We start from the raw sequence: 15,413 nt of genomic DNA, 5'->3' as shown, positions 1-15,413 counted from the left end.
ATTAATTCCTAGGGCCAAAGTGTGCAACAGGGGGGCCAAAAGAGTGGTGCAATTAAAAATTGCTAAATTTAGCACAGGAATCTAAAAAGAGCCCAGAGCTCTTCTTTTGGGCTCAGAAGGCCAAATCAGTTTCAGAAGGAGCCAAATCATCAGTTGTAAGCTGCTAGAGCAAAATTGCCTTTTGCCAGGAGCTTCCAGGGCCTGCCAAGGAAAATCGTCATCAGCCAGGGCTAGTACCAGTGCATCCAAGGCCTACCAGAGGAAATCACACCTGATCCAAGAACCTATTGCAGATTGCGATTTCAGCCAAGGTGTCCTTTGCAGAGTGCGATTTCACTTCCAGGTCCTCTGGGCTGTGCCAGGTGACTGTGTCCTATTCTGGGTCTATTTCCAGGTGTTTCCACGCTGCTACAGGAAAGTGCGATTTGTTTCCAGGTGTTTTCAGGCTGTCCCAGGAAATTGCGATTTGTTTTCAAGCTGTCCAGGCTCTGCAGAAAAGATTGCGATTTGATTTCTAGAGACTTCCGGGTGTTGTTGCTGATTTTGGTAACTTTCCAAGCATTCTAAGCTGCTTTTGGGGCTGTGCCAGAGCAGAATCAGCTTATCTCTGCAGGATCTAAGGTTTTCCAGCCGGGGTGACCTTTCTTATGTGGATACCGGGTAGAAGAAGGCTTGTCTTTGCCTGCTTTTGCCATTCCCTGATTGGTTGCTGGCTAGTTATTGCGTTTGGGTTTCTTTCCTTGCGAAGAAAGGTTGATTTATGATGTTGGCAATGGCCAAGGAGGTTATAGATTGAGGCAACCCGTTGGGAAGTGCTTTGTCTATTGATTGCACCAGAGTTCAGCTATTGAGGGCTTTTTCTTGCAATTGTTCAGCCGTGTTTGGCTGGTTGGGCACTTGGTTGTGCGATTGCAGGTGTGGCTCAGAGAATGGTTGCTATTGGGGTCTCTGTTGCATGCTTTGGTTGGCTGAGGATACAGGATTATCTAGTGATTGGATGCCGTTCAACGTTTGAAGTTGAGCAAGGAATTACAGGGTGGGTTGGACAGGGGAGTCTGCGGGCGTTGGTTTGCTTGTGGTGCAGCTTCCCAGAGACCTTTGTAAATCAGCCGCTTGGCTTCAAATGAATGTTAAATAAATACCGCAAGGGGTGCCAACATTTGGCGCCAATTGGTGTCCTTGTTTCTGAGTAAGAGCGATCTAGCTCCCCTGTGAGAAATTTTGAGGAAATCTTAAAACGGGTACCAATGTTACATACCTGAATTAGATGTTACACTGTTTTAAAGGTGGGCATTAGCCATCCCTTACCTTAAAGGGGTTAAGGAGGGGCATTAGCCTTCCCCCCAACTTGTTGTGCGTGCAACAGGCTGGCCTGTGGGCCAACTTGTTGCACGTGCAATAGGTGGGGGGAGGGCTAACACCCTCCCTTGGGTAAGACTTAACCCTCCATTAACCACCTCTTTAACCACTCTCCATTAATCTCAAATTAACCTCTCCCTTAACCACCCACCTCCTTAACCACCCCTCCTTAACCAACGCTATCAAGCTAGCAAATTTGGAGACAACCTCAGAATTCTTGTTCAGCTGCACACTCTCGGAATTCTTTTCAACTGCAATGAAGTCTTAAGCTTGTGACTAGAGGGATGGTAGTATGGCTTTCCAACTCGAAACTTTTTCCATTTTAAGGCAACGAGTAGCTTCTTGGCTCACCTTATCCAAGTGTCTCGTGACTTGACTTGTCTTGCCATCGGCTCAACGTAATCTATACCTTGTGCGCTATCTCGGAGCAAGGTAGGAGGGTTTTCAGGAGACTTCTAAGGTCACAAGACCTGCCTTCTTCTCTGTACTCCAGACATAGGTATCCACTGCTTTATGTAGCCCTCCAGATCGGCTACTTGCCGCTGGTCATGGGTGTAACATACGTTCGATTATGGATGCTATCTTCAAACGTAATCGCCTAAGTGGAAGCGTAAGCATAACTAAACAACAATACTGAAAGGAAGAGATACTCAAAGACAATGCAAAAATAGAAAAACATGCAGAATTGGGTTGGATCGCCCTCCCCCCCCCCCCCCCCCCCCCTCTCCCACACACACACACACAACCCCGTCCTTCCGAAGAGAGTATTTGCATTACTTTTGGGCCCCATGTGGGCAGAAGATGGAAGCCATGGGTGCCTCTGCTGAAAGAGCAAGGACGCCATCATGCCCATGCGAGATGTACAACCGACTTCTGGCTGGAGCCTTGACTCTAAGATGCAGTCTTTCCGTCATGTGGCTATGGAAACTCCTCCAAGATGGAGCTGGGGAGGCTCTTCATGCTTAGGTACTGGTTGGACTGAATTCTATTGCCACAGTACTGGCTGTTGTGGAAGACTCAGGTGGCATACTGTCTTGATAGCACGAGCTGCTGCCCACAAGTGAGGCTGGTCTGCTATAGATGCTGCTGCTGGTCTAACCTCCAGATCTGCAGAGGGTGCACTGCTACAGAACTTGCACTGGGAGCTAATCAGAAGAATGAGGACCAATCTACAGGTCTGTGGTTCAGCCAACCTGACCTGGCTATCCCCTGGACCTATAAATATCCCTGCATCCTTGCTGCTGTCCTCTGCACCCTGTTTCTTGCTGCCAGCTGCTGCAGAATGCTCCAAAAGGCTGCCAAAAATCCCAGACGGCCGCTGGTGCTCTGTACCTGACCTTGCACACCTACCCTACATGCTTGGCCCGACAGGTGACCATAATTTACTGCCCTAGTTGCATGGCAAAGGCCCACCTTTGTCCCTAGCGAGCAGTGCATGCATGTGCGATTCATGAGGTGAAGCACCAAGGTGAGGATTAACCATGATAATTGCAATAGAGCATGTTAACCTGCACATTTTTTAGTATCTCACCCTTCAAGTCTGTTCTCATTTGTCTGTAAGACCTGTAACTTTAGAAACAAAGTGAAGGCTCTTGAAGTAACCACAAATTGTAGAAATGAGAAATTAAAACTATAGGGCCTAGTTCCACTCTTGCATTTTTAAGGAAATCTAAACCTCACCACCATTCACCACTAGTAATCGACCACCTTCCCCCAAAAAAAAAACCTAGCATTTCAGCTATATGCATCTCATAGATAGTGATTGCAATTTCCACTTTGCAGCAATTCAATTGCGTGTGCATTGATTCACAGTCTAGTGAGCCTCCGTATGCTTGTTTTCTTTCAAACCCGGCCCTCAAAAAAACCTATATAATCTGGGGCCCTCGCTACCCACGTAAAAGCTACCCTTTGGTTTTGTGTTCAAGATGACCTTGGATTTTGGGAAGATCTCATGCTTAATAAGATAAAATGCAAAACAAAAAGGGGAACTATCAAGTAAAAGTAGGGTATGCAAAGAGAGAGAAAGTGAAAACTGCGTGATAGCTTCCTTCATACTTTTCTTTTTAGTGACATCAAGACTGTTTTACTCTTACACCTACCAATAGATTATAAGCATATATAAGTCTTACAAAATATGCACAAAACATTGCACAAAGTCAAGGTTTTGCAATTCCATATACCATATGCCATACATCTCCTGCTTCTGTGCCTGGTATGTACGTCAGACCTTGTTCACAAAGATCAGCGATTGAGCTTGGACTTGTTTCTTCAAGGACTTCCCTCTTCATTTCTAACGATATCCTCATGGTCCACAAGCTTGCACACGCCTTAAAGTCACCACAGCAAAGTCTTTCCAGTAATTCCCTTGCTGCATGTACCTTACCCAGCCTTAATAAAATTGTAGCATGACCCTCAGCCAAACATGGACTCAGAGGACTGCTTTCCTTGGCCCTTTCATACAGTTGTAGCAAAGCAGTAGCCGCTTCACACGTCTCCTCATTAGAGAGTTTGACCATATTGGCATTCTCTCGAACCTCGTAGCCCTTCAAATCAAAAAGCTCCTCCAAAAACTTGGCATATAACTCATACATGAGAACAGAAGGGACAGCTTTCAATGCTTTTTCATAAACCTGCAGATCAATAGACAGTTTTTTGTGTTTTACTCCTGGCTTTCACATGATATGGAGGAACATATGCACATGCCATGTCAGTTGTTCAGCAATGTGCATTAACACAAATTGTAACTGAGAACCTTCTCTGTTATAATACAACACACAAGAACCTCACAAGAAGCTAGACATGGAAATGGCATAAATTCTCTGAACACAAGCAAAATAAAACCAAACGAAAGAATGACGTTTGTAAGCGACTTTAGACGAAATTATGAGTAAATGGGGGGGAAAAAAAAAAGTAAGCATAGCTACGAGTATGTTCTCATCAGTACTCAAGCATAAACTGCCATCTGGGTTTCGAAAGATTCTGGAATCCTTTCTTGGCCGAATTGGTGGACGGTTGGCGTTGACCAGCCAAGCAAGGTCAACGGTCGGCTAGGCTGACCTATCAACTCATAAAAGGGCAGCCTTTGCCCCTCCTTCTTCATCCACTCCTCAGGCCTTCAAGCCTTCAGAGCAACAGAGCCTAGGCCTCCCCGCAACAGACCAGCAGGGTAGCCTCAGCCTCTTCAGAGATCTAGTGAGGATTCACCTCCTCTAGGTAGTATAGACTTTCCACTTTTGCAGTGAGGGTTTCAGCCCCTTCATACAGTTGTATTCAGCCCTTTGGGCATTCATTATTCAGTTGTATCTATTTCCTCTTCGGAGGTCCACTACATTCTCTCCCTCTCTTTCTCTCACTCAAATCCACAGCATCACTTTGTGTATTGAGTGCATCATCTTGCAGTTGCAGTTAGTATTGAGCAGGAGAGAGCGTGAGGATAGTCAATCTCCCACTACAAGTGGTCACAGTTACCATCATATTTTGTAAAGTTCGGCAAGGACCTGAGTGAGGGAAGTGACCTTGGCTGATGTAGAGACTAGTGTGGCTATAGGAACTGCCGCACTCATGCGAGCCTGCATAATGGCCAACATCTGTTAGTGCTGGAGTAGCATGGCTTCTCAGTCAAGCCTATGCTGCTTTTCAACCTGGGCCATCTTGTAGCGTCTAAGTGCCTCCTCATGCTTGCGCTCTCCACGCATCAATAAGAGCAATTTTTCGAAAATCCGAGATTCCTTTGCCTACTTTTGGTCTTGCTCCCTCTTTTTCTTCGCCTTGCTTCTTTGTCTCCTCCAATCTCTTCCAACTACTAGGAGTTTTCTTGCAAGAGTCGATTTTGCTCCGTAAGCTTCTCCAATATTTCTTGAGTGCTTGGCGGAGTACTCTTCTGACTGTCTTTCTCTTCTTGGAAGTCGTGCTCCTTGAACTTGACACAGTCCCTATACTAGACCCTGTTCCATTACGCCAATCTGTTGGATCAATCATGAGGCAGGCACTCAGAAAACCTCCCAACCAATTCTCAATGGTAGCAAACTCATCAGAGCACAATCTTACGTAAAAGCTCCTGCTTGCATATTCCACCAAGCCCCAATTCCCTAGATGGATCCAGTATGCCACATGTCTTCATTCTAGGGTACCTCTTAAATGCATCATTACTACCCCTCTCTTGGGATATCAATTTATTCACTTGCCCCTAGGCACATTTCCACACTTAATGCATTTAAGACCCATAGCCTTAGACCCATCTAGTCAGTGCCTTGTCACCCTCATCAAGGACCTTGACATTAACCCCTTTGACCATTTATATGAAGCCCAATAAATATAATACAAACATTGATCCTTCATAAAGAAAAATGTCGACTGACCCTTCCGAGGTCATGTTGCCTCAACTTGAGCGTAACATTCCTTCCTTCTTCAGGCATCAGCGTCCTCGATGATAAAGTCTAGGAATACTCTCTGTAACCAAGCTTCTCACCATAGTCCTGAATTCAAAGTTCCAACTGGGTAACCCTTTTGTCCCATACTTCAGTTGAACTTCGGTCTACCATTCTAACTGTATAAGCATAGTCAGATGGGCTAGTCTTTAATTTCAGCCTCTTTACAAGCTTGGAGTTAATTACATTGTGCGTTGACGCTGAGTCAAACAACACAATGACGTCATGATTGGCTACTTGCTCTTTCATCTTAATTAACTCCGTATCGTTAAAGGCTGTATACCTCGTTGCTGCAGGCTTTGATAGGATATTATCAGGTGCACTGTTTACAAGCTTAGCAACAGACACACATAACAAAACAGGTACTAACCTTTGAGAAGATCCCGCTAGCTGAACCTGCATATGTTCTGCTATGGGACTCTCCTCCATTTCCACGTCGCATTCTAAGATCACCATCTCAACCATCCGACGATCCTTGTTTCGTGGACAATCTTTCCACTGATGAGGCTGAAGACATCCAAAACACAAGCCTTCTCTCCTCGCTTTTTCTCTTTGCTCTGGGTTCAAAGAAGACTTCGACCAAGCCCGCGCTGCCATTGGTGTTATTTTTCTTTTCACTCTAATTGTGGTACTTGGTTTAGGAGTCTCAACTGGCTTTGCCTGCTTGGCTTGACCACTAGGCTGTGAGGCACTCCCTTTGCTAATCCACTTCTTCTTAAACCCAGTTTTCTTCGAGTACTCATACCAAGTCCCAACCTGCACAAATCCACTTGGTCTGTTCCCTTTTGCATCCTCATAGTTCAGGGCTATGGCAATTGCTTCATCAAGTGTGTTCGCATACTTAGCCCGAACTTCCATCTTGATTCGATCATTCAGTCCAAAGATCAAATCTTTTACCTGGATTGACTGAGATAGAGGTTCATAAACTTTCATTACACTTTCTCTGACTTATCAGTGTATTCCGCCACTGATAAATTTCTCTGAAGAAGATTTCGATACTGATCCCAAGCTCGGGATGCTTCGTGAGGAGGTAAGAAGTGTTTTCTAAATTCTTTTTTAAACCCATCTTAAGTAGGGGATGCCACTCCATCTTTCTGCTCTTTTATCCACCACCTATCCGCTGCCTCATTAAACATATGGGTGGCCTCGCGGATTTTCTTCATATCATTCTTGATTTCACAAATGGCGAAGGCCTCGTCCCATTTGTATAACCAGGTCTCTATGATATCAGAACTACGGTCAGACATCTACTAGAATACTTTTTTGGCCTATAATTGGCAATATTAGGCACCCTAGCCCTCCTAGGCTCGACCGTATGAACACTGGATTCAAGCTCCATTGGAGCTTTACCCTTCTCTTCACGAGATGATCTAGCAGACATACTATGAACCATTTTTCTGAGCTCGGATTGCCCTACATTTGCTTGCAATTATTGAGCTAAAATCTGTTGCAAGGCATCCTCCAATAATGCAATTCTACCAGACAGTGTATGGCCTGCTGGGCACGACACCTATAGGGTCGGTCAGACTCCCGACTCTACGGGATCCACCCTAGAAGCTTCTTTTTCCACTTCCATTTAGGTCGTTGTGTGTGTGTGTGTGTGTTTTTTTTTATAACACCGCCTAAAACTGTATTTACAAACTGCTTTTCAATCTCACAACCACAAAAGGTGTCTAAGCATCAACTGAAAATAGCTGAGAACCAAGATGAATATATTTTTCCTATACTAGGGAAATATCTGCAATCTCAGAAACCTCAAATCCTAAGGCAAAATGAATGAACATATACCACAACTCATTTTAAAAAGCATAGAAAGCTCCCTGGTCATATTTATGCTGCACGAAGACATTAACTAGTCCTTGTAAGCCACTCCCCTTCTCTTTTATTACTGCACACGAGGCTCCCAATAGACTAAGGCTGGTGCGTTGCGTTGTGCAATGAAGCGATGAACAGCCATGCGGACATAGCATCCGTCAATCACGACGATCATGAACGAGTTCACCAACCACCAGCAATCTAACACTATAACAACGACGTGAACTCATGCACCCACGCAATCTCTATGGTCTGACAGGCTCCCCACAAGGCTCTCGACTTGAAACACGTAACTCAAAGGCACACGTAAATTTTTTGTAAACGCAATACCCTAGTTACTCTCAACCGTCAATCATGACATCAACAAAATGAATAGGCTTGTCAACGAAGGGCTAACTCCATCTTTTAGCGCAAGATCGCAAAGGTCTGCACCTTTCAACGTTTGCTCAAGCTTAAGGTGGATAACGATAGAGAGCTTCTTTTTCAGACGCACACTACACAGACATCATGCATATTCGAGGTAACAATTCCAACCACCTCATACGCTTCACCCATCGCACCCTCCTTTAAAGCGGACAAACCTTTCACGTTCGGATTTTCCTGCTTGCAGCCGTGGATATTACAATCATCTGCCTTTCAAGATAATCTCGACATCACTCCTCTAGCTTCCCGACGCAAGTGCCTTCATCTATCGCCATATCAAAGATTTAATTCGTCGTTCAAACCTTCCAAACCAATATTTGCATACCCGTTTTCCATGAGCGTTCTAAATTGCTTGAGCTCGGAAGTTGGAGAACATTCACACGTTCATACACAAAGAGCTCGTTGGCCAAGCCTTCCTGCACCTTCGTGACCAGATGCTCTGATACCAAATGACACGGTCCCTATACTACCCTGTTCCATTACGCCAATCTGTTGGATCAATCACAGGGCAGGCACTCAAAAATCTTCCCAGCCAATTCTCCGTGGTAGCAAACTCATCAGAACACAATCTTACGTGAAAGCTCCTACTTGCATATTCCACCAAGCCCCAATTCCCTAGATGGATCTAGTATGCCACATGTCTTCATTCTAGGGTACCTCTTAAATGCATCATTACTACCCCTCTCTTGGGATATCAATTTATTCACTTGCCCCTAGGCACATTTCCACACTTAATGCATTTAAAACCCATAGCCTTAGACCCATCTAGTCAGTGCCTTGTCACCCTCATCAAGGACCTTGACATTAACCCCTTTGACCATTTACATGAAGCCCAATAAATATAATACAAACATTGATCCTTTATAAAGGAAAATGTTGACTGACCCTTCCGGGGTCATGTTGCCTCAACTTGAGCGTAACAGAACTCCTCTCCTTTCTTGCTCCATGGCACTTGGATGTGTGGTCTTTCCGGATCTCATCACAACCATGCACTAGTCGCATTCAAGCTGGATTACAAACCAAAGCTCTAATACAAATGTAACATGCAAAAGTTAATAATCGTGTAAATCGCAGAAGCAACACCTTTAAATCTTATTGCAAGACATCTTTGCGTATGCACCACAGAAGAGAGAGAGAGAGAGAGAGAGAGAGAGAGAGAGAAGGGTTAGAGGAATGGAGTCGACTAACAATTGAGTCTCTGTACCCACTGAGGGCCCCCTCCCCCAATATAGGGGAGAATTTGCTTTAAACTAGGAGAACTCAAAAATACAAAAGACACTCCTTAAGAGTGCATGGAATGCAACTCTGAGGCTGACACTTTGAACGTGTAGAACTGACCCACAAAGCCTAAGAAACAGTTCCAGCCACAACCAAGGCCTCAATGTTGCCCACACTGACGTTGGAGACCACTATGCGAGGCTATCGAAGAGGCTAGTGCTGTCCATGGGCATGCAGTAAAGAGAGGAGAATGGAGGTGAAATTGAGGACGGAAAGAGCTGAAATATGGAGCTGAGAACTGAGATGAGAGCTGAATGAAACTGAGAGAAGAGCTAAGAAATAGAACTGCAAACTGAAAGGAAAAGCTGCTGAAACAGAACCCCAAACCTCAACCCGTTTGCTGTCCAAACCCCTGACAAATTGCTGCGTTGACAGGTTGCTACCGAATCGCAATGATACAGCTGGTATCCTGGCTGTCCTGGGCACTGCACAAGGCTGAACTGAGGCTGGACTAAGGGCTGAAGGCAGGAAGAACTGAATGCCAAAGACGGGGGATAAGGGGGCCCTTATATAGGCCTCCAAATCCAGCCAACCAGCCAGCCATATGGCCGACTGGCAGGTCGGTTCTAGCTGACCTGGATGGCTGGGCTGGTAGGGCCTAAAAACAGGCAATTTCAAAGGGAGTTGAGGCTGCCTATAAAAGGCGCCTCATTCCATGTCCTCCCTTACATTATAGGCCAACCCTTGGGGGGTCCTTTGGGGCTCCTAACCTAGGCTATGACCTTGACCTACTTAAACCCTAAGATGGAAACACTAACCTGCTTGGTTCTCTAGTGGGTATCAATGAACAAGGACCGACCTAGTGCTTGAGGGACTGACCTACTTAACTCGTGTCTGACTATCCCTGGACTAGGGCTCACAAAGGGGTCATGGCATAAGCACTTGTTGATGTAGCCAGCGTGTCACACTGCACCGAAGTGCAGGGGTGCATGTGACACAGCTTTCCACATTTTTACCAAATTAATCGAAGGTGACCTCAAAGGTCACATGCCTTGCATTTATTTTGCATACCATTTGCAAAGGGGAGATTTTGAACCAACTGACAATTTCTCCCCCAATGAGTGTTGTTTTTTGTAGGATGTATAATTCCGTTTCTTTTCCCAGAAATGAGCCAAAACAGGGATAAAGCCTAAAATAGTTGTGTGTGTGTGTGTTGGGGGGGCGTAGCTGGTTTGGGTGGGGGTTGGGGGAGAGGGGAGGAGAGGGATATTCCCCTTGTGGAGTGCAGCAAGTACTTTCAGATTTTGCTGATAAGTATTCACTAATATACCTTACCAGGTTGCTTCCAGAGAGAAGTTCAGAGCTTGCATGGAGTGCACATGGGTTGATAGATGTGGTTAGGTTGGCAAATCAGTATTCCTCTTGTGGAGGATGTTGACACGCAGCAAGTACTTTTGGATTTTTCTGATATAGTCACTGATATGTCCTAAGAAGACATGCGGACCATGCCATGTTTGGAGCCTAGGAGCTAGCTGTTAACAAAGTAGCACGAGTGAAGGTGTCGTTTCAGAAGACCTACATCCCTCATAGTGCATCTGTTGGCCGTCTACATCTCCTGATGTCACCCTAGTGAGAAAGGGCCAGTGCTTGTGGGTGTGCCCGCCCCTTGTGAGGTTAGGCTAGTCCAGAGAGAGGGCCTTGTTGTGGGTGTGCCCGCCTCTATGAGGGTAGAGTAGGAGAGGCCTTCCAGGCTCACTTGGTGTCATGTACCGGCCTCATTGTGAGGCGCACAAGGCAGGACAGGTGTAGGGCCTGTGTGGCCATCCTCTTGTGCTGCAGCCCCAGCCCTATGGACCCATTTTAGGGGCAGAGGTGGGCCAACCTCCTGGTCAGCCACCTACACCTGTTGCTCAGGCTCATAGGCAGGGGATCAGCCCCTGCATGGCTCGTGTGCAGCCCTTGTGGAGGGCAGGTGGAATTGGCCAGGTGGAGCAGCCCAGTCAGGGCAGGAGGTCATCCCTTTGTGAGGCATGGAGCAGCCCTTATAGAGGGGAGAGGGGGTCAGTTCCCTTGCTGCGGAGTTGGCTCCCTAGGCTGAGAGGGGTGCCCTTCATATAGGGCTTGTGCAGCCCCTTGTGTGCTAGGAGGAGGGTCGGCCAGGAGGCCTGGTGAGTCGGCTCACTAGCAGGCTGGTTGGCTCCCTCTCTTGCTGACCGACCAGGAAGGGGCTGGGGCTATTTATAGGCCCCCCCTCAGCCCTTGTTTTCCATCTCATCTTGGAGGCTGTTGAGCAGTTTTGCCCAGCTCTTGAGCAGCCTGTTGTGCAGAGGTTTTCCCCCAGGTGTAGAGGGGCGTTTGCTAGAGATCACTTGCAGGTCTCCTGTTTCTCTCTCCCTCTCAGTGTGGTGTGTGTGAGGCGTGCTCTCTCTCTCCATTTCTATTCATTTCCGCTGCATTTCTCACAGCATAGAGCATCGTCACAGCACACCCCTCTTTGCTTCTTCAGGCTTTTGGTAAAAAGGATGGTGCATACTGTTCATTGGACAAACTCAAGGGTGTTCAAAATTTACAAAGATAGATGTTTAGTCTGGCTATAGATCAAAGAGTCAAAGAGGGTCATAAGCATTAGACAGGGTTTTGCACAAAAACAGGCTTGTACTAGATCAACATTCTGCCCTTTAAATTGGTTAATGCAGTGGCTACGTTTCATTCATTGATGAACCATGTATGACAATCACTTCCCTTTTGGTTTGTGCTGGTTTTCGTGATAACATCCTTATTTAGAGCAGCATCATGTCAAGCAGGCATAAGAACTATTGAGGAAGGCACTGAGTCAGTTTTTGGCCAAGGCCACGAAATGTACTTTTATGGCAGAACAGCTAGGATATATTCGACAAAAGTAATATATATATATATATATATATATATATATATATATATATATATATATATATATATATATATATATATATATATATATATATATTGTGTGTCGTAAAAGTAGAATGGACCCCTTAAAAGTGAAAAGTGTGAAGGAATGGATGCAGCCACGTAATACCACTCAACTGAGAGGAGTTTAAGTCTTTGCTTATTCTATACATAGGCTCTCGAAAAAAAGATGCCTTTTTGTGATCCAGTAAAGCACAAGCCAATTGTGATCTGAAATGTGTTTTGATATATGCCCAAACGTGGTTGTGCCAGATATTTGAAGACGAACCATGTGGAGGCAAATGCTGGCATGAAAACAAAAGCAACGAATACAAAAGGCAGGGGAAAAAATTTGCATCACAGTAACATATGACCTAAGACCGTTGGCAATACAGTACAACCAAAACACTAGAAACAGTTCTCCTCAGTCCCACCCAGCTTCAGACAAAACTAAGTTCATTTCTAATTCCTGAATCTCTCATAAACCTGAACTGAGAACTCAATCTTGCTAGGGGCTTATGTTTTGCATTGCACCTTCAAAGCAAAAAATAGGTGAAATCATGCAGAACCCTTAGCTTGGTGATCTTCAAGTTATTTTCCAATCCTAACTGATAAGTTCATAATTAGGCATGACCTTCCTGCAGCATATTCAGTCAACTGCATGGAGATTGCCAGGAACGGCTGGGTCACCTGCGGTTTGAAGTTAAGACAAAGACACCTCCAGAGAGTATGCATACCTATCCAGGCACACTAGAAGCTTCTTGTGCCACTTTTCCGTCTATGTTGTATACAAATCCAGGACCAATCCCAAACTTACCATGCAAAAGCAAGAGTAAAGCACAGTTTTGTAACTACCTGATAGTCACCCAAAAGGTTAAAAACCATCAACTCCATCAGAGATAGCAGGGCCTAGTTAATAATACTTAATATGGCATCCTCGCTGAGGTCATCAGGAGACCCATAGGTGCAGACCATTTATGAATGTAAAGAACAGACATCGAACATGCTCACCATTCACGTAAGGCTTTTTATTTAAAGTTTCAGTCAAACACTCATGCGATGAAGGAAAGACTTGATCATGATTTGTCCAAGGGTTTGAAACTTTCAAGCGTCCATGCCTAAGTCGCACCAGCCTTTAAAATACATATTAATAATCTTTTGAACCTAAAAGAATTGCCTGGTCACATTGATGGTGAGGGTTTTGACTTGAGTGGAAAAGAACAACAGAAAGCGTCACAATGCCAGTAAGAAAAAGCTTGCAACAACAAACAATTGGCCATATAAACAACATATGTTGTGAGACAAAACTTAACCATCAAGTTTACCATTACCTGCATAGACTTGTCTCTTGCACCTGTAGTCTCAAACTGCAACCTCGCTTGCCAATCCCAGCACCCCTCATCCATTGCAAAATCTTTTTCTAAACTACTCATGATCTCATCTTCAAGAACTGATGCTTGCTCGAATACCAACCCCTTTAAAATTTCTACAAAGCTTTGACGAAATCTGGAGCTGGATGGAATAGCCGCAATAGCATTTCTATAAATGGCACGAGCAAGCTTGTACCCAAGCTCATCTACATGCAAATTTATTGTCCCAATTTCTTGTACCAGATGCCTCTCCTTCTGTTCACCTTCTCTTATCCTTAAAGCCACCCCAACATTTTCCTCACCTTCACTATCATTGCTCCCATCTGCTCCAGGCAGTCTCATTTCCAATGCTGAGCCAGACTTGTTGGCCTTCAACTTTTCAGCGTACACTAGCTCCATGCGGAAATACTCTAGCCAAAGCTTGTCAGACTGAGGACACATTCGGAGCCCGCGTTGCATGAGGGCACGAGCTGCAGTTACATTCGCATTGTGCTCAAACTCCCACACGGCTGCATAGATCCAAAGACCTGGAACCGTTGGATGTAACCGAAGGGCCTTGGTCAGAACCTGCGGTTAGATTTGATGCCTTGGCTTAGTGTCAAAGAGTTGTGACAAGGTTTAAAAGGCGTTCACTTTCTTTTCCAGCAGAAGCCCTCATTAAAATCCAGAAGTTTTGAAGCTAGCAAAATTATTAAACCAGTCAACCAATGCTTAGCAATCAGTCATCTGCAACATCCTTGTGGGCCTTTCGACACAGCAACAAAACATCAGCATTTGAAAACTCCATAACACAGCACTGTCCTTTCAAAAAAAGGAGTTCATCCCGATACAAACTTACTACTTTGCATCTGTTAGCTGATGAAGCACGTAAGTTTTTTAAAAAAGCACTATGTTTCTAGCTTTAGATAGGTTCAGATCATCGAAACAGTGTGTGATCACGCACATATACCACATGCATTTTGCTGTCAATAATTACCTTTTGCATCCGACGGGTGCCTTGAGACCTACAGTACTCCAAATATTGCATCCAAAGGTCCAAATCACCCTTAAACCTAGTGACACAGCGCTCATAGATGAGCATGATGCGCATCGCACTGGCTCTGTCACATAAAGAATTTTGCCACTTCCGTTTGGATGCCTTAAGCACTCTCACGAGCGCTTTCTTGCGGAGCTTCCTGAGGCTCTCTAGCTGCATCTCATACTCCACGTAGCGAAGGTAGTCTTCCTTGAGCTTGGAGCGACGTGCCAAGCGAAATTCAAATTCTCTTCTTCTTTTGGCGATTTCTTTGATCTCGGAGGCGGTGAAAAGGCCACGCTGTTGCAAGTCATCAAGCTCAGGGAGCATACGCTCCAGATGATAGTAGACGCTGTCAGCCATGGCGGAAAACTTGTGCTTGCACTCTCGATTGCTACAAAGAGAGAAATATAAAGATTAACGTGATCAATGTGGCCCTAAGGATCACAGACGTTTGTATGTCAGCTATGGACAGAGAGCAAAACAAGCTCATTAAGGGGAGAGATATCTTTGAGAAACTGTTTTGGATTAGCCAAAATGTATTCTAGGCATATATGATCAGATTCACTCGGATTATATCTATGAAAACTCCTTTTTGGTAATGCCTCAGCTATTCTCTATTTAAATGGTAGGTTTGATATGTGCATATCCATTAGATAGGCAGGCCCATTAGCCCCCTTGCTAATTGCTCTGAGCATTGTTCCAATGATAGGTGCCATTCAGAACAATTCTAGTGAGGGGAGCATTAACGGGGTATCTCGCCTACAGGAAGCAACCTCGTTCTCAGTTGTTGTTGATGATATTGTGGCATTTCCAAAGGAAGGCTAAGAGAAATAGCTTTTTTGAGGTCCTACATCA

The 15,413-nt window shown here is 45.1% G+C and overlaps 1 protein-coding gene across 1 annotated transcript in view; it reads right to left on the bottom strand.

The window, feature by feature from the left end:
• LOC147904816 (U3 small nucleolar RNA-associated-like protein) overlaps window positions 1–15,080 on the bottom strand; it is a 45,571-nt gene extending 30,491 nt beyond the window's left edge. Inside the window, exons 1-3 of the mRNA XM_087388524.1 lie at window positions 14,517–15,080; window positions 13,502–14,107; window positions 3,540–3,989 (exon numbers count right to left, since the gene is read on the bottom strand). Coding sequence (XP_087244650.1) covers window positions 3,540–3,989; window positions 13,502–14,107; window positions 14,517–14,918 — 1,458 coding nt within the window. The 5' untranslated portion in view covers window positions 14,919–15,080. The remainder of the gene's footprint in view (window positions 1–3,539; window positions 3,990–13,501; window positions 14,108–14,516) is intronic.
• Window positions 15,081–15,413: the final 333 nt, after the last annotated feature.

The sequence above is a fragment of the Dipteris shenzhenensis genome, chromosome 2 (genome assembly GCF_047967505.1).
Source record: "Dipteris shenzhenensis isolate YYH24624 ecotype China chromosome 2, Dip_SZ_1.0, whole genome shotgun sequence".
Lineage (NCBI taxonomy): Eukaryota > Viridiplantae > Streptophyta > Polypodiopsida > Gleicheniales > Dipteridaceae > Dipteris > Dipteris shenzhenensis.
The sequence above is the reverse complement of the archived record's forward strand: the minus strand, read 5'-3'. Positions and strand labels throughout refer to the sequence as shown.